At 47.0% G+C, this 22,982-nt stretch overlaps 1 protein-coding gene across 2 annotated transcripts in view; it reads left to right on the top strand.

Annotated features, from left to right (window-relative positions):
* LOC121844240 (tetratricopeptide repeat protein 29-like) overlaps positions 1–22,678 on the top strand; it is a 42,252-nt gene extending 19,574 nt beyond the window's left edge. Inside the window, exons 5-12 of one of the 2 annotated variants that reach the window (XM_042314128.1) lie at positions 29–214; positions 1,251–1,463; positions 1,669–1,739; positions 7,715–7,821; positions 11,041–11,164; positions 11,892–11,981; positions 22,107–22,251; positions 22,554–22,671. In XM_042314128.1, the coding sequence (XP_042170062.1) occupies positions 29–214; positions 1,251–1,463; positions 1,669–1,739; positions 7,715–7,821; positions 11,041–11,164; positions 11,892–11,981; positions 22,107–22,251; positions 22,554–22,567 (950 nt within the window). In that variant the 3' untranslated portion in view covers positions 22,568–22,671. Of the gene's footprint in view, positions 1–28; positions 215–1,250; positions 1,464–1,668; positions 1,740–7,714; positions 7,822–11,040; positions 11,165–11,891; positions 11,982–22,106; positions 22,252–22,553 lie in introns of both variants that reach the window. The other variant, XR_006081907.1, reaches the window with a different exon arrangement.
* Positions 22,679–22,982: the final 304 nt, after the last annotated feature.

The following is a 22,982-nucleotide window of genomic DNA, read 5'->3' on the forward strand; positions in this document are numbered from 1 at the left end:
CACCGTGTGTGTATCTCTACTCTGCCAGGTGCGTGGAGTGCTGTGTACGACCAGCAGGTGTTTTTGGCCCAGTACTTCAGAGAGCCAGAGGACAGGTGGTTGTCCTGCCACTTCTACCAGACCAGCCTGACCTCGGCCCGCAGGGTGAAGATAGATGGAGGGAGGAAGGAGGCTGAGGCTTTAGCTAACATGGGACAAGTCTACATGGAGCAAGGTAACACACACACACACACACACATGGAACAAGGTAATACACACACACACACACACATGGAGCAAGGTAACACACACACACACACACACATGGAACAAGATAATACACACACACACACACACACACATGGAACAAGATAATACACACATACACACACACATGGAACAAGATAATACACACACACACACACACATGGAACAAGATAATACACACACACACACACACATGGAGCAAGGTAACACACACACACACACACTCACACACACTTATGGAACAAGATAATATTCACACACACACACTTATGGAGCAAGGTAACACACACACACACACACACATGGAACAAGATAATACACACACACACACACACATGGAACAAGATAATACACACACACACACACACACACTTATGGAACAAGATAATACACACACACACACACTTATGGAACAAGGTAATACACACACACACAGGTAACACACACACACACACACAGACACACACACATGGAACAAGATAATACACACACACGCAGGGAGTGTAGATACTGTAGATGGAGGAAGGAGGCTGAGACAGGTCTAAATGGACATTCATGTCTCATCTCTGTCTCTCTCTCTCCCTCTCTCTCCCTCTGTCTGAGACCCCTCTGTCTCTCTCTCTCTCTCTCTCTCTCTCCCTCTGTCTCCCTCTCTCTCTCTTTCTCTCTCTCCCTTTTCTCTCTCTCTCTCTCCCTCTTGCTCTATCTCTCTCTCCCCCTCTCCCTTTTTCTCTCTCTCTCTCCCCCATCCCCTCTCTCTCTCTCTCTCGCTCTCTCTCTCTCTCCTCTCCCCCTCTCCCTTTTTCTCTCTCTCTCTCCCCATTCCCCTCCTCTCTCTCTTTCTCTCTCTCCCCCATCTTTCTCTCTCTCCCCCTTCTCTCTCTCTCTCCCCCTTTCCCCCTCTCTCTCTCCTCTCTCTCTCTCTCTCTCTCTCTCTCCCCATTCCCCATCCTCTCTCTCTCCCACTCTCTCTCTCTCTCCCCCTCCCCAATCTCTCCCTCTAGGTCAGTTAGACAGTGCCAGGGAGCAGTATGAGTGTTTCTACCAGCTGACAGCAGGGCGGGCATGGCGCAGCGAGGGGGGCAGGTCTCTCCACTGCCAGGCCTGTGAGGGTCTCTGGAGGGTGTACACCCAGCTGGCAGACAGACCACTACAGGCTAACGACTACAGAGCTGCTATAGACACGCTGAGCAAGGCCTTCCAGATGGCCAAGGAAGGTGAGGGAGACCAGTGTGTGGCTTTACAAATAAAACTCACTAAATGTTCTCATTCAATCAATACATGTCTGTCTGTCTGTCTGTCTGTCTGTCTGTCTGTCTGTCTGTCTGTCTGTCTGTCTGTCTGTCTGTCTGTCTGTCTGTCTGTCTGTCTGTCTGTCTGTCTGTCTGTCTGTCTGTCTGTCTGTCTGTCTGTCTCCTCTAGCTGGAGACCATAGAATCGAGGGGGAGGCGGCCTACCGTGTGGGTCTGGCCTATCAGTGTGTCGGCGACCAGGTACCTCTAAATCAGTGTTTCCCAACTCCAGTCCTCCAGTCCTCCCAACAGCCCAACTCCAGTCCTCCCAACAGCCCAACTCCAGTCCTCCAGGCCTCCAGTCCTCCAGTCCTCCCAACAGCCCATCTCCAATCCTCCCAACAGCCCAACTCCAGTCCTCCCAACAGCCCAACTCTAGTCCTCCAGGCCTCCTCCTGTTGGGTGGACTGGAGTTGGGCTGTTGGGGGGACTGGAGGACTGGAGTTGGGCTGTTGGGTGGACTGGAGGACTGGAGTTGGGCTGTTGGGTGGACTGGAGTTGGACTGTTGGGGGGACTGGAGGACTGGAGTTGGGCTGTTGGGTGGACTGGAGGACTGGAGTTGGGCTGTTGGGTGGACTGGAGTTGGGCTGTTGGGTGGACTGGAGGACTGGAGTTGGGCTGTTGGGTGGACTGGAGGACTGGAGTTGGGCTGTTGGGTGGACTGGAGGACTGGAGTTGGGCTGTTGGGTGGACTGGAGGACTGGAGTTGGGCTGTTGGGAGGACTGGAGGACTGGAGTTGGGCTGTTGGGGGACTGGAGGACTGGAGTTGGGCTGTTGGGTGGACTGGAGGACTGGAGTTGGGAGGACTGGTGGACTGGAGGACTGGAGGACTGGAGTTGGGCTGTTGGGAGGACTGGAGGACTGGTGGACTGGGGGACTGGAGGACTGGTGGACTGGAGGAATGGAGTTGGGCTGTTGGGTGGACTGGAGGACTGGAGTTGGGCTGTTGGGGGACTGGAGGACTGGAGGACTGGTGGACTGGAGGACTGGAGTTGGGCTGTTGGGGGACTGGAGGACTGGAGTTGGGCTGTTGGGTGGACTGGAGTTGGGCTGTTGGGGGACTGGAGGACTGGAGTTGGGCTGTTGGGTGGACTGGAGGACTGGAGTTGGGCTGTTGGGTGGACTGGAGTTGGGCTGTTGGGTGGACTGGAGGACTGGAGTTGGGCTGTTGGGTGGACTGGAGGACTGGAGTTGGGCTGTTGGGTGGACTGGAGGACTGGAGTTGGGCTGTTGGGTGGACTGGAGGACTGGAGTTGGGCTGTTGGGAGGACTGGAGGACTGGAGTTGGGCTGTTGGGGGACTGGAGGACTGGAGTTGGGCTGTTGGGTGGACTGGAGGACTGGAGTTGGGAGGACTGGTGGACTGGAGGACTGGAGGACTGGAGTTGGGCTGTTGGGAGGACTGGAGGACTGGTGGACTGGGGGACTGGAGGACTGGTGGACTGGAGGAATGGAGTTGGGCTGTTGGGTGGACTGGAGGACTGGAGTTGGGCTGTTGGGGGACTGGAGGACTGGAGGACTGGTGGACTGGAGGACTGGAGTTGGGCTGTTGGGGGACTGGAGGACTGGAGTTGGGCTGTTGGGTGGACTGGAGGACTGGAGTTGGGCTGTTGGGAGGACTGGAGGACTGGAGTTGGGCTGTTGGGGACTGGAGGACTGGAGTTGGGCTGTTGGGTGGACTGGAGGACTGGAGTTGGGCTGTTGGGAGGACTGGGGGACTGGTGGACTGGAGGACTGGAGGACTGGAGTTGGGCTGTTGGGAGGACTGGTGGACTGGAGTTGGGCTGTTGGGTGGACTGGAGGACTGGAGGACTGGTGGACTGGAGGACTGGGGGACTGGGGGACTGGAGTTGGGCTGTTGGGGGACTGGAGTTGGGCTGTTGGGTGGACTGGGGGACTGGTGGACTGGAGGACTGGAGGACTGGAGTTGGGGTGTTGGGGTACTGGAGGACTGGGGGACTGGAGGACTGGAGGACTGGAGTTGGGCTGTTGGGTGGACTGGGGGACTGGAGGACTGGAGGACTCGGGAGTTGGGCTGTTGGGGTACTGGAGGACTGGGGACTGGAGTTGGGCTGTTGGGGTACTGGAGGAATGGGGGACTGGAGTTGGGCTGTTGGGGTACTGGAGGACTGGGGACTGGAGGACTGGAGTTGGGCTGTTGGGGTACTGGAGGACTGGAGTTGGACTGTTGGGGGACTGGAGGACTGGAGTTGGGCTGTTGGGGTACTGGAGGACTGGGGGACTGGAGTTGGGCTGTTGGGAGGACTGGAGGACTGGAGGACTGGAGTTGGGCTGTTGGGGTACTGGAGAACTGGAGGACTGGAGTTGGGCTGTTGGGGTACTGGAGGACTGGAGTTGGGCTGTTGGGGTACTGGAGGACTGGAGGACTGGGGGACTGGAGGACTGGAGGACTGGAGTTAGGCTGTTGGGGGGACTGGAGGACTGGAGTTGGGCTGTTGGGGGACTGGAGGACTGGAGTTGGGCTGTTGGGAGGACTGGAGGACTGGAGTTAGGCTGTTGGGAGGACTGGGGGACTGGTGGACTGGAGGACTGGAGGACTGGAGTTGGGCTGTTGGGAGGACTGGTGGACTGGAGGACTGGAGTTGGGCTGTTGGGTGGACTGGAGGACTGGAGTTGGGCTGTTGGGGGACTGGAGGACTGGAGGACTGGTGGACTGGAGGACTGGAGTTGGGCTGTTGGGGGACTGGAGGACTGGAGTTGGGCTGTTGGGGGACTGGAGGACTGGAGGACTGGTGGACTGGAGGACTGGAGTTGGGCTGTTGGGGGACTGGAGGACTGGAGTTGGGCTGTTGGGTGGACTGGAGGACTGGAGTTGGGCTGTTGGGAGGACTGGAGGACTGGAGTTGGGCTGTTGGGGGACTGGAGGACTGGAGTTGGGCTGTTGGGTGGACTGGAGGACTGGAGTTGGGCTGTTGGGAGGACTGGGGGACTGGTGGACTGGAGGACTGGAGGACTGGAGTTGGGCTGTTGGGAGGACTGGTGGACTGGAGGACTGGAGTTGGGCTGTTGGGTGGACTGGAGGACTGGAGGACTGGTGGACTGGAGGACTGGAGGACTGGGGGACTGGGGGACTGGAGTTGGGCTGTTGGGGGACTGGAGTTGGGCTGTTGGGTGGACTGGGGGACTGGTGGACTGGAGGACTGGAGGACTGGAGTTGGGGTGTTGGGGTACTGGAGGACTGGGGGACTGGAGGACTGGAGGACTGGAGTTGGGCTGTTGGGTGGACTGGGGGACTGGAGGACTGGAGGACTCGAGTTGGGCTGTTGGGGTACTGGAGGACTGGGGGACTGGAGTTGGGCTGTTGGGGTACTGGAGGAATGGGGGACTGGAGTTGGGCTGTTGGGGTACTGGAGGACTGGAGTTGGGCTGTTGGGGTACTGGAGGACTGGAGTTGGGCTGTTGGGGTACTGGAGGACTGGGGGACTGGAGTTGGGCTGTTGGGAGGACTGGAGGACTGGAGGACTGGAGTTGGGCTGTTGGGGTACTGGAGAACTGGAGGACTGGAGTTGGGCTGTTGGGGTACTGGAGGACTGGAGTTGGGCTGTTGGGGTACTGGAGGACTGGGGGACTGGAGGACTGGAGGACTGGAGTTAGGCTGTTGGGGGACTGGAGGACTGGAGTTGGGCTGTTGGGGGACTGGAGGACTGGAGTTGGGCTGTTGGGAGGACTGGAGGACTGGAGTTAGGCTGTTGGGAGGACTGGAGGACTGGAGGACTGGAGTTGGACTGTTGGGGGACTGGAGGACTGGAGTTGGGCTGTTGGGGGACTGGAGGACTGGAGTTGGGCTGTTGGGAGGACTGGAGGACTGGAGTTGGGCTGTTGGGGTACTGGGGGACTGGAGTTGGGAAACACTGCTCTAAATGAATTAAGTGTTTTTGTTTTGTTGCTTTTTAAAAAATCATTAGATGTAAATTTTTTACCAGGAGGACCACTTTGGAAAGTGTTTTAATTATAAGTGCTCTCTTCTGGGATCTCTCTTCTGGGATCTCTGGGATCTATTCTCTGGGATCTCTCCTCTGGGATCTATTCTCTGGGATCTATTCTCTGGGATCTATTCTCTGGGATCTCTCCTCTAGGATCTTTTCTCTGGGATCTATTCTCTGGGATCTCTCCTCTGGGATCTATTCTCTGGGATCTATTCCCTGGGATCTATTCTCTGGGATCTGTCCTCTGGGATCTATTCTCTGGGATTTATTCTCTGGGATCTGTCCTCTGGGATCTATTCTCTGGGATCTATTCTCTGGGATCTATTCTCTGGGATCTCTTCTCTGGGATGTATTCTCTGGGATCTGTCCTCTGGGATCTATTCTCTGGGATCTCTCCTCTGGGATCTGTTCTCTGGGATCTATTCTCTGGGATCTATTCTCTGGGATCTATTCTGGGATCTATTCTCTGGGATCTATTCTCTGGGATCTATTCTCTGGGATCTATTCTCTGGGATCTGTCCTTTGGGATCTATTCTCTGGGATCTATTCTCTGGGATCTATTCTCTGGGATCTGTCCTCTGGGATCTATTCTCTGGGATCTATTCTCTGGGATCTGTCCTCTGGGATCTATTCTCTGGGATCTATTCTCTGGGATCTATTCTCTGGGATCTGTCCTCTGGGATCTATTCTCTGGGATCTATTCTCTGGGATCTATTCTCTGGGATCTATTCTCTGGGATCTGTCCTCTGGGATCTATTCTCTGGGATCTATTCTCTGGGATCTATTCTCTGGGATCTGTCCTCTGGGATCTATTCTCTGGGATCTATTCTCTGGGATCTGTCCTCTGGGATCTATTCTCTGGGATTTATTCTCTGGGATCTGTCCTCTGGGATCTATTCTCTGGGATCTATTCTCTGGGATCTATTCTCTGGGATCTCTCCTCTGGGATGTATTCTCTGGGATCTGTCCTCTGGGATCTATTCTCTGGGATCTCTCCTCTGGGATCTGTTCTCTGGGATCTATTCTCTGGGATCTATTCTCTGGGATCTATTCTGGGATCTGTCCTCTGGGATCTATTTTCTGGGATCTATTCTCTGGGATCTATTCTCTGGGATCTATTCTCTGGGATCTGTCCTCTGGGATCTATTCTCTGGGATCTATTCTCTGGGATCTGTCCTCTGGGATCTATTCTCTGGGATCTGTCCTCTGGGATCTATTCTCTGGGATTTATTCTCTGGGATCTGTCCTCTGGGATCTATTCTCTGGGATCTATTCTCTGGGATCTATTCTCTGGGATCTCTCCTCTGGGATGTATTCTCTGGGATCTGTCCTCTGGGATCTATTCTCTGGGATCTCTCCTCTGGGATCTGTTCTCTGGGATCTATTCTCTGGGATCTATTCTCTGGGATCTATTCTGGGATCTGTCCTCTGGGATCTATTTTCTGGGATCTATTCTCTGGGATCTATTCTCTGGGATCTATTCTCTGGGATCTGTCCTCTGGGATCTATTCTCTGGGATCTATTCTCTGGGATCTGTCCTCTGGGATCTATTCTCTGGGATCTATTCTCTGGGATCTATTCTCTGGGATCTGTCCTCTGGGATCTATTCTCTGGGATCTATTCTCTGGGATCTATTCTCTGGGATCTATTCTCTGGGATCTGTCCTCTGGGATCTATTCTCTGGGATCTATTCTCTGGGACCTATTCTCTGGGATCTATTCTCTGGGATCTGTCCTCTGGGATCTATTCTCTGGGATCTATTCTCTGGGATCTATTCTCTGGGATATATTCTCTGGGATCTGTCCTCTGGGATCTATTCTCTGGGATCTATTCTCTGGGATCTATTCTCTGGGATCTGTCCTCTGGGATCTGTCGTCTGGGATCTGTTCTCTGGGATCTGTTCTCTGGGATCTATCCTCTGGGATCTATCCTCTGGGATCTATTCTCTGGGATCTGTCCTCTGGGATCTATTTTCTGGGATCTATTCTCTGGGATCTGTCCTCTGGGATCTGTCATCTGGGACCTGTTCTCTTGGATCTGTTCTCTGGGATCTATTCTCTGGGATCTGTCCTCTGGGATTTATTCTCTGGGATCTGTTCTCTGGGATCTATTCTCTGGGATCTTTTCTCTGGGATCTATTCTCTGGGATCTATCCTCTGGGATCTATTCTCTGGGATCAAATGTACATCTGGTGTATTATTTTCCCAAATAAATTCTACTAATTTTAGGTGACAGCCAAGCGCTTCCTGAACATGTACATGGAGATGTCAACAGCCCTGGGGGACGCAGGAGGACTGGGGAAGGCCTATAAAGCCATAGCCAAGTCACTGGAGAGGTAGACTGGTAGTGCTGAGCCATTAACCACATTCGGTTATTATCAACGTCGGTTCAATGACTTCAATTCCATTTAGCTCTGTATTGTTTTATGTGTGCCCAACGTGCCATTTCTCTAGAGAGAAATCATGTCCAGAATTATGTGAGACACATGGCTGAAGGGAGTTGTAGTTTTCATTAAGCAAATATTCAACCTAGTCCAGCGCCAAAACATGATAATTAACTACATTGACCATAATCCATTGCGGCAGTGGGAGGGGGCTTAGACAGACCAGAGAGGAAGATGTGAAGCGAGAGGTTTCACTCTCTCCAAAATCTGTCCAAAATCTGTACGATTAGTTTCTATGGGATTAATTTTGGCTCCCATTGTTAGGGAGGAAACATGAGCATCTTGTCATTATTTACAGATCTCTGGATGGAACCACTTTTACCCCTGAGGGATTCACTGTTATGTTAGATACACACAGACCAGATATACCATCTAACAACAAGAGAGAGGGATCCACTGTTATGTTAGATACACACAGACCAGATATACCATCTAACAACAAGAGAGAGGGATCCACTGTTAGGTTAGATACACACAGACCAGATATACCATCTAACAACAAGAGAGAGGGATCCACTGTTATGTTAGATACACACAGACCAGATATACCATCTAACAACAAGAGAGAGGAATACAGAGTTACTATGCCACATCTACTTTGAAGAAGTAGTAATGATTACTACAGACAGGTGAATACTACAGACAGGTGATTACTACAGACAGGTGATTACTACAGACAGGTGATTACTACAGACAGGTGATTACTACAGACAGGTGATTACGACAGACGGGTGATTACTACAGACAGGTGATTACTACAGACAGGTGATTACTACAGACAGGTGATTACTACAGACAGGTGAATACTACAGACAGGTGATTACTACAGACAGGTGATTACTACAGACAGGTGATTACTACAGACAGGTGAATACTACAGACAGGTGAATACTACAGACAGGTGATTACTACAGACAGGTGAATACTACAGACAGGTGATTACTACAGACAGGTGATTACTACAGACAGGTGATTACTACAGACAGGTGATTACTACATACAGGTGATTACTACAGACAGGTGATTACTACAGACAGGTGATTACTACAGACAGGTGATTACTACAGACAGGTGAATACTACAGACAGGTGATTACTACAGACAGGTGAATACTACAGACAGGTGATTACTACAGACAGGTGAATACTACAGACAGGTGATTACTACAGACAGGTGAATACTACAGACAGGTGATTACTACAGACAGGTGATTACTACAGACAGGTGATTACTACAGACAGGTGATTACTACAGACAGGTGAATACTACAGAGAGGTGATTACTACAGACAGGTGATTACTACAGACAGGTGAATACTACAGACAGGTGAATACTACAGACAGGTGATTACTACAGACAGGTGATTACTACAGACAGGTGATTACTACAGACAGGTGATTACTTTGAGGAATGATAAATAAGAAAGTCACCCAATATAAACTAAGTAATAATCACAACTGAAAAATGTTTTTATTTCATAGTAATTTCCTATGTTTCTATTGATGCCGACCCAATATGAACCTGACAGAGACAATGGAATGTTTTGGCCATTGAATGTTCACTATTTTAGGTTTTGGAATTTCCATTAAAAAGCTCTAAATCATTGTAATTAATTATATTATATTATATTATATTAATTATATTATATTTCATAATGAATTTAATGTTGAAAAACTATATTGAAACCGAAAATCTAAAACTGATTTTAAATTTTTAAATGTTATTTTACCCCCTTTTTCGTGGTATCCAATTGTTAGTAATTACTATCTTGTCTCATCGCTACAACTCCCGTACGGGCTCGGGAGAGACGAAGGTTGAAAGTCATGCGTCCTCCGATACACAACCCAACCAAGCCGCACTGCTTCTTAACACAGCGCCCTCCAACCCGGAAGCCAGCCGCACCAATGTGTCGGAGGAAACACCGTGCACCTGGCTACCTTGGTTAGCACTCACTGCGCCCGGCCCGCCACAGGAGTCGCTGGTGCGGGTTGAGACAAGGATATCTAGGCCAATTGTATGTCGCCACACGGGCCTCCCGGTCGTGGCCGGCTGCGACAGAGCCTGTGCTCGAACGCAGAGTCTCTGGTGGCACAGCTAGCGCTGCGATGCAGTGCCCTAGACCACTGCGCCACCCGGGAAGCCAAACTGATTATTTATTAATAATCTAACCGAACCTACCTCATAAAGCACTAATGAACTAATAATCACTATCGCTCAGCACTATTTTACACACAAAGACACACACAGAAGGATGGGACAGATACACACTGAAGAACAGATACACACAGACAGAACAGACACACACAGACACACTGCAGGACAGACAGACACACTGAAGGACAGACACACTGCAGGACAGACAGACACACTGAAGGACAGACTGAAGGACAGACACACAGACACACTGAAGGACAGACACACTGAAGGACAGACACACTGAAGGACAGACGGACACAGACACGCTGAAGGACAGACACACTGAGGAACAGACACACACAGACACACTGAAGGACGGACACACACAGACACACTGAAGGACAGACACACACAGACACACTGAAGGACAGACACACTGAAGGACAGACACACACAGACACACTGAAGGACAGACACGCTGAAGGACAGACGGACACAGACACACTGAAGGACAGACACGCTGAAGGACAGACGGACACAGACACGCTGAAGGACAGACGGACACAGACACACTGAAGGACAGACACACACAGACACACTGAAGGACAGACACACACAGACACACTGAAGGACAGACACACACAGACACACTGAAGGACAGACGGACACAGACACGCTGAAGGATGGACACACACAGACACGCTGAAGGACAGACACACTGAAGGATAGACACACACAGACACACTGAAGGACAGACACGCTGAAGGACAGACGGACACAGACACACTGAAGGACAGACACACACAGACACACTGAAGGACAGACACACACAGACACACTGAAGGACAGACGGACACAGACACACTGAAGGACAGACGGACACAGACACGCTGAAGGATAGACACACACACCTGACATTTTGTGTTGTTGGACCTTCGGTGGAAGGTTCCTATACAGTTTGTGTGTGTGTCCTAGTGAGGGGAAGCTGAGTGAGACGGTCCAGTATCTGGAGAAGTTTGCAGAGGTTTCCCAGGGCAACAACCAATACCACAACCTAGAGGAAGCATGCATGTGTCTAGGAGTCATCTTCAACTCTAGAGTAAGAGAGGGAGGGAGAGAGGGAGGGGGAGGGAGGGAGATAGGGTGGGTGGGGGAGGGCGGGAGGGAGGGGAGTGGGGAGCAAGGGAGGGAGGGAGGGTGGGGGGAGATAGGGAGGGAGAGAGCATGTGTCTAGGAGGTATCTTCAACTCTAGAGGGGGAGGGAGGGGACAAAATAAGAATTCAGAGAGATGATATTTTACAATTTGACAACATGCATTTATTCCACTTTTCAAAATAAGCATCTTCCCTACGCTCTGTCTATCCCCCCTCTCTCTCTCTCTGTCTCTCTCTATCTCTCTCTCTCTCTCTCTCTCTCTATCTCCCCCTCTCTCTCTCTGTCTCTCTCTCTCTGTCTATCCCCTCTCTCTCTCTCTCTCTGTCTCTCTCTCTCTATCTCTCTCTCTCTCTCCATCTATCCCCTCTCATATTCCTCTCTCTCTGTCTCTCTCTCTCTCTCTCTCTCTGTCTCTCTCTCTATCTCCCCCCCCTCTCTCTCTCTCTCTCTCTCTCTCTCTCTGTCTCTCTCTCTCTCTGTCTATCCCCCTCTCTCTCTCTCTCTCTGTCTCTCTCTCTCTCTCTCTCTCTGTCTATCTCCCCCCCTCTCTCTCTCTCTGTCTTTCCCCTCTCGTATTCCTCTCTCTCTGTCTTTCCCCTCTCGTATTCCTCTCTCTCTGTCTATCTCCCCCCTCTCTCTCTCTCTCTCACCCCTCACACTCTCTCCTCAGGGTCAGTACGAAAGAGGCTGTACGTACTTTGAACGGGGGTACGAGATCGCCCGTGACCTGGAGGAGGTCCCCCTGCTCCAGAGGGCTCAGGTATGATGCTCTTTCTATAAATAATGGGGCCCAGTGTGTGACATTGGGATCAACATCTCAAAATGGTTTGTGACAAAAAATAAAAAAGATTTTCATGCAGTTTCTAATGTGTTCTTAGAAGAACACAAGTAATGCAAATTGTCCCATAACTCCACAACAACAGGACTATACATCCTATAAGCAGGGGTCATACTAACATTGACAAGTCAAATTCAATTACTTTCAGGGACTTTTTCAAGCAGTTAAAGGTAATTTGCAAGGACCTCAATGTTATACAATTGTATAATTTATATAATTGTACATTAGGGTCTAATATAAAATAACATGTAAAAAGTGTTTTAAAAAAGTGCCATTATCACTTTAAGAATACTTCTTTAGGCCTTGATTTTTCTAATTGACATTCTAATTGACATTCTAATTGACTAATGACATTCTAATTGACATTCTAATTGACATTCTAAGTGTTCTTACATTCTAAACTACGAGGTAATAATGTGGACATTGCCACTTTAAGAATACTTCTTTGGGCCTTGACATTCTAATTTAGATTCTAATTACTCAACCAACTAACCCTACACTCATTACCCTACCAACTAACCCTACACTCATTATTTATCCTAAACCCCACTCATTATCCTAACCAACTACACTCTCATTACCCTACCAACTAACCCTACACTCATTACCCTACCCTCTAACCCTACCACTAACCCTACACTCATTAAAACTAACCCCTCTACCAACTAACCCTACACTCATTACCCTACCAACTAACCCTACACTCATTAACCCTACCAACTAACCCTACACTCATTAAAACCCATCATTATCCTACCCTACCCAACTAACCCTACTAACCCTACACTCATTAACCACCACCCTACCAACTAACTACCTATTAACCAACCACCCTCATTATCCTACCAACTCACCTTACCCTACCAACTAACCCTACCCTACACCTCATTATCCTACCAACTAACCCTACACCACCACCTCATTATCCTACCAACTAACCCTACACTCATTAAAACCCACCCCTCATTATCCTACCAACTAACCCTACACTCATTAAAACCCACCACCTCATCCTACCAACTAACCCTACCCTAACCACCACCTCATTATCCTACCAACTAACCCTACACTCATTAAAACCACCACCTCATTACCCAACTCACACTCATTATCACCCTACCAACTAACCCTACACTCATTAAAACCCACCACCTCATTATCCTACCAACTAACCCCTACCTAACTAACCCACCACCTCATTATCCTACCAACTAACCACCTCATTAAACCCACCACCTCATTATCCTACCAACTAACCCTACACTCATTAAAACCCCACCTCATTATCCTACCAACTAACCCTACACTCATTAAAACCACCACCTCATTATCCTACCAACTAACCCACACTCATTAACCCACCACCTCATTATCCTACCAACTAACCCTACACTCATTAAAACCTCATTATCCCACCCTAACCCATTACCTCTTCCAACTAAACATTAACCACCACCTCATTATCCTACCCTAACCCTACACTCATTAAAACCACCACCTCATTATCCTACCAACTAACCCTACACTCATTAACCACCACCTCATTATCCTACCAACTAACCCTACACTCATTATCCTACCAACTAAAACATTAACCATCACCTCATTATCCTACCAACTACAACCTCATTATCCTACCAACACTCATTAACCCTCATCATCCTACCAACTAACCCTACACTCATTAAAACCCACCACCTCATTATCCTACCAACTAACCCTACACTCATTAAAACCCATCACCTCATTATCCTACCAACTAACCCTACACTCATTAACCACCACCTCATTATCCTACCAACTAACCCTACACTCATTAAAACCCATCACGTCATTATCCTACCAACTAACCCTACACTCATTAACCTACCAACTAACCCTACACTCATTAACCATCACCTCATTAGGCACCAACCATGAGACTGTAGGTTTTAAATCATGTTGTGAATGTTACTGAGTACAGAGCCTTCAGTATGTACAGTACAGTAATTTTGCACGCCCAATTTTTCAGTTGATTTGTTAAAAAATTTGAAATATCCAATAAATGTCGATCCACTTCATGATTGTGTCCCCTTGTTGTTGATTCTTCACAAAAAATACAGTTTTATATCTTTATCATTTTGAAGCCTGAAATTGGCAAAATCCTCAAGGGGGCCAATAACCCAAGGCACTGTATATTCAACCACCTTGCCTTCTTCCACATGCTGTTACAGACAATTTAAAATGGATTCAATTGAGATTTTCTATCACTGTCCTAACCACATTACTCCACTGTCCTAACCACATTACTCCACTGTCCTAACCACATTACTCCACTGTCCTAACCACATTATCCTCACTGTCCTAACCCATTACTCCACTGTACCCTAACTCATTACTCCACTGTCCTAACCACATTACTCCACTGTCCTAACCACAACTCCACTGTCCTAACCACATTACTCCACTGTCCTAACCACCTCATTATCCACTGTCCTAACCACATTACCCTACACTGTCCTAACCACATTACCCATCCTAACCTCATTATCCTAACACATTACTCCACTGTCCTAACCACATTACTCCACTGTCCTAACCACATTACTCCACTGTACCTAACCATTAACTCCACTGTCCTAACCACATTACTCCACTGTCCTAACCACACTAACTGTCCTAACCACATTACTCCACTGTCCTAACCACATTACTCCACTGTCCTAACCACATTACTCCACTGTCCTAACCACATTACTCCACTGTCCTAACCCATTACTCCACTGTCCTAACCCATTACTCCACTGTCCTAACCACATTACTCCACTGTCCTAACCACATTACTCCACTGTCCTAACCACATTACTCCACTGTCCTAACCACATTACTCCACTGTCCTAACCACTGTCCAACCTAACCACATTACTCCACTGTTTAACCACATTACTCCACTGTCCTAACCACATTACTCCACTGTCCTAACCACATTACTCCACTGTCCTAACCACATTACTCCACTGTCCTAACCACATTACTCCACTGTCCTAACCACATTACTCCACTGTCCTAACCACATTACTCCACTGTCCTAACCACATTACTCCACTGTCCTAACCACATTACTCCACTGTCCTAACCACATTACTCCACTGTCCTAACCCATTACTCCATTACTCCACTGTCCTAACCACATTACTCCACTGTCCTAACCACATTACTCCACTGTCCTAACCACATTACTCCACTGTCCTAACCACATTACTCCACTGTCCTAACCACATTACTCCACTGTCCTAACCACATTACTCCACTGTCCTAACCACATTACTCCACTGTCCTAACCACATTACTCCACTGTCCTAACCACATTACTCCACTGTCCTAACCACATTACTCCACTGTCCTAACCACATTACTCCACTGTCCTAACCACATTACTCCACTGTCCTAACCACATTACTCCACTGTCCTAACCACATTACTCCACTGTCCTAACCACATTACTCCACTGTCCTAACCACATTACTCCATAATATCAAAGTGGAAATATGTTTTTTGAAATGTTTACGAATGAATTAAAAATGTATTGCTGAAATGTCTTGAGTCAATCAGTATTCAACCCCTTTGTTATGGCAAACCTAAAATAAGTTCTGGAGTAAAAATGTGCTCAACAAGTCACATAATAAGTTGCATGGACTCACTCTGTGTTCAATAATAGTGTTTAACATGATTATTAATGACATCCTCATCTCTGTACCCCACACATACAATTATCTGTAAGGTCCCTCAGTAGAGCAGGGAATTTCAAACACAGATTCAACCACAAAGACCAGGGAGGTTTTCCAATGCCTCACAAAGAAGGGCACCTATTGATAGATGGGTAAAAAATGTAAAAGCAGACATTGAATATCCCTTTGAGCATGGTGAAGTTATTAATTACACTTTGGATGGTGTATCAATACACCCAGTCACTACAAAGATACAGGTGTCCTTCCTAACTCAGTTACCGGAGAGGAAGGAAACCACTCAGGGATTGCACTGTGATGCCAATGGTGACTTTAAAACAATTACAGAGTTTAATGGCTGTGATAGGTAGAACACCGAGGATGGATCAACAACATTGTAGTTACTCCACAATACAAACCTAAATGACAGAGTGAAAACAATGAAGCCTGTACAGAATTGTGCATCTTGTTTGCTATAAGGCACTAAAGTAAAAAATGTGGCAAAGAAATTAACTTTATGTCCTGAATACAAAGCGTTATGTTTGGCACAAATCAAACACAGCACATCACTGAGTAACACTCTTCATATTTTCAAGCATGGTGGTGGCTGCATCATGTTATGGGTATGCTTGTCATCCATAACATGGATAAAAATAAACGGAATACAGCTATAAGCACAGGCAAAATCCTAGAGGAGAACCTGGTTCAGTCTGCTTTCAGACAGACAATGGGGGACAAATTCACCTTTCAGCAGGACAATAACCTAAAACACAAGGCCAAATATATCCTGGAGTTGCTTACCAAGATGACATTGAATGTTCCTGAGTGGCCTAGTTACAAGTTTTGACTTAAATCCACTTTAAAATCTATGGCAAGACTTAACTACCAACTTGACAGAACTTAAAGAATTTTAAAAAGAATAATGTGCAAATATTGTACAATCCAGGTGTGCACAGCTCTTAGACTTACCCAGAAAGATTCACAGCTGTAACCCCACCACCCACTAGAGAAATAGACAACTCATATATGGATTGTGAGAAAGGTCCCTTACCTCTTAGTTTTGGCACAGGAGTTGTCTTGTTTCCCAGCGGGCGATATGGGTCCGGGTCCTGCTGTTGCGATCCGGGGTCACGGCACCAAGAATTGTGGTGGAAAAATGACTCAGAAGGCAGTCCGATCTCAATATTCAAAAGCTTTATGACGAGCATGTATGCAAGGGGAAACTAGATAGAGTCTCTCTTTGTTCTCACAGACATTTATACAGACCCAGGATGGGGAGGGAGGGGGGGGGGTGTTTCACATGCCCTTGGATTGAGTCGGGTGCTTCTGCTTATCACCACAGTTGGCCTAGAGAAAGACTAATCATACCAGGGACATGTCCACTCCCCCACACATCCTGGGACAACAGGAACCATTAAAGATCATTTCACAGAAAGTTAGAACAGGACAGTTTAGAAACAGTTATATAACAGTTATATATGTTACAAAAGGGAAACTAAACTCAGCAAAAAAAAAAGAAAACGTCCTTCTCACTGTCAACTGCGTTTATTTTCAGCAAACTTAAAATGTGTAAATATTTGTATGAACATGACAAGATTCAACAACTGAGACATACATTTAACAAGTTCCACAGACATGTGACTAACAGAAATGGAATAATGTGTCCCTGAACAAAGGAGGGGGGGGGGGTCAAAATCAAAAGTAACAGTCAGTATCTGGTGTGGCCACCAGCTGCATTAAGTACTGCAGTGCATCTCCTCCTCATGGACTGCACCAGATTTGCCCGTTCTTGCTGTGAGATGTTACCCCACTCTTCCACCAAGGCACCTGCAAGATCCCAGACATTTCTGGGAGGAATGGCCCTAGCCCTTACCCTCCGATCCAACGGGTCCCAGACATGCTCAATGGGATTGAGATCCGGGCTCTTCGCTGGCCATGGCAGAACACTGGCATTCCTGTCTTGCAGGAACTCACACACAGAATGAGCAGTATGGCAGGTGGCATTGTCATGCTGGAGGGTCATGTCAGGATGAGCCTGCAGGAAGGGTACCACATGAGGGAGGAGGATGTCTTCCCTGTAACGCACAGCGTTGAGATTGCCTGCAATGACAACAAGCTCAGTCCGATGATGCTGTGACACACCGCCCCAGACCATGACGGTCCCTCCACCTCCAAATCGATCCCGCTCCAGAGTACAGGCCTCGGTGTAACACTCATTCCTTCGAACGCGAATCCGACCATCACCCCTGGTGAGACAAAACCACGACTCGTTAGTGAAGAGCACTTCTTGCCAGTCCTGTCTGGTCCAGTGTCAGTGGGTTTGAGCCCATAGGTGACATTGTTGCCAGTGAAGTCTGGTGAGGACCTGCCTTACAACAGGCCAACAACCCCTCAGTCCAGCCGCTCTCAGCCTATTGCGGACAGTCTGAGCACTGATGGAGGGATTGTGCGTTCCTGGTGTAACTCGGGCAGTTGTTGTTGCCATCCTGTACCTGTCCCGCAGATGTGATGTTCGGATGTACCAATCCTGTGCAGGTGTTGTTACACGTGGTCTGCCACTGCGAGGATGATCAGCTGTCCGTCCTGTCTCCCTGTAGCGCTGTTTTAGTCATCTCACAGTACAGACATTGCCATTTATTTCCCTGACCACATCTGCAGTCCTCATGCCTCCTTGCAGCATGCCTAAGGTACGTTCATGCAGATGAGCAGGAACCCTGGGCAGAAGACCCTGAGTCAGGAGAAAGGCCTCTTTAGTGTCCTAAGTTTTCATAACTGTGACCTTAATTGCCTACCGTCTGTAAGCTGTTAGTGTCTTAATGACCGTTCCACAGGTGCATGTTCACTAATTGTTTATGGTTCATTGAACAAGCATGGGAAACAGTGTTTAAACCCTTTACAATGAAGATCTGTGAAGTTATTTGGATTTCTACGAATTATCTTTGAAAGACAGGGTCCTGAAAAAGGGACGTTTTTGTTGTTGTTGCTGAGTTTAGAAACAGAGCAACCTTACAGACAAGAGGGGGAGTGACCCTTCTTCAGGTCATATAAGATAACAGGTGATTCTAACATGTATTATAAACTGTGTGGGTCGAGCCCTGAATGCTGATTGGCTGACAGCCGTGGTATATCAGACCGTATGACAAAACATGTAGATTTACTGCTCTAATTATGTTGGTAACCAGTTTATAATAGCAATAAGGCACCTCGGGGGTTTAAGGTATATGGCCAATATACCACGGCTAAGGGCTGTGCCCAGGCACTCCGCCTTGCATCGTGCCTAAGAACAGCCCTTAGCCTTATACCACACCCGCTTGTGCCTTATTGCTTATTTCACTCAGGGGTGTGAATACTTATGTAAATTCGATTTCTTTATTTAATTCTCAATGAATTAGCAAACATTTTCTAAAACCATGTTTTCACTTTGTCATTATGGAGTGTTGTGATGTCATTATGGAGTGTTGTGATGTCATTATGGAGTGTTGTGATGTCATTATGGAGTATTGTGATGTCATTATGGAGTATTGTGATGTCATTATGGAGTGTTGTGATGTCATTATGGAGTGTTGTGATGTCATTATGGAGTGTTGTGATGTCATTATGGAGTGATGTGATGTCATTATGGAGTGATGTGATGTCATTATGGAGTGTTGTGATGTCATTATGGAGTGTTGTGATGTCATTATGGAGTGGTGTGATGTCATTATGGAGTAGTGTGATGTCATTATTGAGTATTGTGATGTCATTATGGAGTGTTGTGATGTCATTATGGAGTGTTGTGATGTCATTATGGAGTATTGTGATGTCATTATGGAGTATTGTGATGTCATTATGGAGTATTGTGATGTCATTATGGAGTGTTGTGATGTCATTGTGGAGTGTTGTGATGTCATTATGGAGTATTGTGATGCCATTATGGAGTGTTGTGATGTCATTATGGAGTGTTGTGATGTCATTATGGAGTATTGTGATGTCATTATGGAGTATTGTGATGTCATTATGGAGTGTTGTGATGTCATTATGGAGTGTTGTGATGTCATTATGGAGTATTGTGATGTCATTATGGAGTATTGTGATGTCATTATGGAGTATTGTGATGTCATTATGGAGTGTTGTGATGTCATTATGGAGTGTTGTGATGTCATTATGGAGTATTGTGATGCCATTATGGAGTGTTGTGATGTCATTATGGAGTGTTGTGATGTCATTATGGAGTATTGTGATGTCATTATGGAGTGTTGTGATGTCATTATGGAGTATTGTGATGTCATTATGGAGTGTCGTGATGTCATTATGGAGTGTTGTGATGTCATTATGGAGTATTGTGATGTCATTATGGAGTATTGTGATGTCATTATGGAGTGTTGTGATGTCATTATGGAGTGTTGTGATGTCATTATGGAGTGTTGTGATGTCATTATGGAGTGTTGTGATGTCATTATGGAGTGATGTGATGTCATTATGGAGTGTTGTGATGTCATTATGGAGTGTTGTGATGTCATTATGGAGTGGTGTGATGTCATTATGGAGTATTGTGATGTCATTATGGAGTATTGTGATGTCATTATGGAGTGTTGTGATGTCATTATGGAGTGTTGTGATGTCATTATGGAGTATTGTGATGTCATTATGGAGTATTGTGATGTCATTATGGAGTATTGTGATGTCATTATGAAGTGTTGTGATGTCATTATGGAGTGTTGTGATGTCATTATGGAGTATTGTGATGCCATTATGGAGTGTTGTGATGTCATTATGGAGTGTTGTGATGTCATTATGGAGTATTGTGATGTCATTATGGAGTGTTGTGATGTCATTATGGAGTATTGTGATGTCATTATGGAGTGTTGTGATGTCATTATGGAGTGTTGTGATGTCATTATGGAGTATTGTGATGTCATTATGGAGTGTTGTGATGTCATTATGGAGTGTTGTGATGTCATTATGGAGTATTGTGATGTCATTATGGAGTGTTGTGATGTCATTATGGAGTATTGTGATGTCATTATGGAGTGTTGTGATATCATTATGGAGTATTGTGATGTCATTATGGAGTGTTATGTGTGGATGGGTGTGAGCGAAACAATTTAATCCATTTTGAATTGAGGCTGTAACACAACAAAATGTGGAAGAGGTCAATGGGTGTGAATACATTCTGAAGGGGACTTATCAACAGCTGTAACAAGTTGTCCAGCGTAGGACACCCACACTGGCACCCTAGTTTATAGATAGACCCATATACATTATGGATGGGTCCCACACTGGCACCCTAGTTTATAGATAGACCCATATACATTTTGTATGGGTCCCAAATGGCACACTAGTTTATAGATAGACCCATATACATTTTGTATGGGTCCCAAATGGCACACTAGTTTATAGATAGACCCATATACATTATGGATGGGTCCCAAATGGCACACTAGTTTATAGATAGACCCATATACATTATGGATGGGTCCCAAATGGCACACTAGTTTATAGATAGACCCATATACATTTTGTATGGGTCCCAAATGGCACACTAGTTTATAGATAGACCCATATACATTTTGTATGGGTCCCAAATGGCACACTAGTTTATAGATAGACCCATATACATTTTGTATGAGTCCCAAATGGCACACTAGTTTATAGATAGACCCATATACATTATGGATGGGTCCCAAATGGCACCCTAGTTTATAGATAGACCCATGATCCTTCTTATATAGTGGAAACAGCCTGTGTGACCAGGGCTGATAGGGGACACAGCCTATGTGACCAGGGCTGATAGGGGACACAGCCTATGTGACCAGGGCTGATAGGGGACACACCCTATGTGACCAGGGCTGATAGGGGACATAGCCTATGTGACCAGGGCTGATAGGGGACACAGCCTGTGTGACCAGGGCTGATAGGGGACACAACCTATGTGACCAGGGCTGATAGGGGCCACAGCCTATGTGACCAGGGCTGATAGGGGCCACAGCCTATGTGACCAGGGCTGATAGGGGCCACAGCCTATGTGACCAGGGCAGATAGATTCTTCTGTCTTGTATATTCTATGTATTGTCATCACCATGGTTACATGGAAATGTACTTGGCATGTAAAGGCGATCCCGTCTGGGCCTGGTTCCTCCTCTAGGTTCCTCCTCTAGGTTTCTTCCTAGGTTCCTGCCTTCTAGGGAGTTGTTCCTAGGCGCTGTCCTTCTGCCAACCTCTACATTGCTGTCTCTTTTGGGGTGTTTTTTTGGGGGCTGGGTATCTGTAAAAAACAGTTTCTGAAAACTGCTGACGTAAAATAAAAGGAATTTATAAAAATAAAAAAAACTTTTTTTCTTTTTTTTTCCGTTGTGATTGTCAGGTGTTTGTGGGTAGTGCCCGTGCCTGCAGTATGATCAGGAAGTACAGTCGTTCCGTTGAGACGGCGTCACACAGTGACCTGCTACTCCTGACAGCCTGGAAGGAGAGCAGGCAGAACGTATTTACTGATACAGCAGGATCAGCAGGTGAGTCTGGAGGGGTATTGAGGAGGGGTATTGTCTGCTTCTTGAAATAGTGTAACGGATGTGAAACGGCTAGCCTAGTTAGCGATGCGCGCTAAATAGCGTTTCAATCGGTCACGTCACTTGCTTTCCATGTATCATCTGTGTCGGTGCCATTTAAGGAAACGGTGGAGGTCATCAGAATAGAACGTTTTATTCCGTGTTGTCACTGGAGATAGTTTATGTAGGTTGGCGCATGTTCTACATTTCAAAACGTTTTCTACTGTTTTGCTCCCAACTGAACGTGACCCTGTTGTTTCCAACAGAGGGAAAGATATGAGGAGAAGGAGGAGGAAGAGGAGGAGGACCAGAGGAGAAGATGAAGTGCGTGCTCTTATCACCGTGTTGATAATAATAATAATAAAAATCTAAATCTCTTCATAGCGAAGGTGTTTTATCTTTCATTTTACAGTCTGTAGAAACTATGACAATAGAAAGGTCCAGAACGTTTGTGAAACATCACAGCACAGTTGGGAAAAAAATATGGAAATTAGAAATCAAAACTGGATGGTGTTCGGACATGGGGCGGCAGGTAGTCTAGTGTTTAGAGTGTAGAGGAGGCAGGTAGTCTAGTGGTTAGAGTGTAGAGGAGGTAGGTAGCCTAGTGGTTAGAGGAGGCAGGTAGCCTAGTGGTTAGAGTGTAGAGGTGGCAGGTAGCCTAGTGATTAGAGTGTAGGGGCGGCAGGTAGCCTAGT

This window comes from Oncorhynchus tshawytscha, unplaced genomic scaffold (assembly GCF_018296145.1).
Source record: "Oncorhynchus tshawytscha isolate Ot180627B unplaced genomic scaffold, Otsh_v2.0 Un_contig_1094_pilon_pilon, whole genome shotgun sequence".
In the NCBI taxonomy this organism is placed as follows: domain Eukaryota; kingdom Metazoa; phylum Chordata; class Actinopteri; order Salmoniformes; family Salmonidae; genus Oncorhynchus; species Oncorhynchus tshawytscha.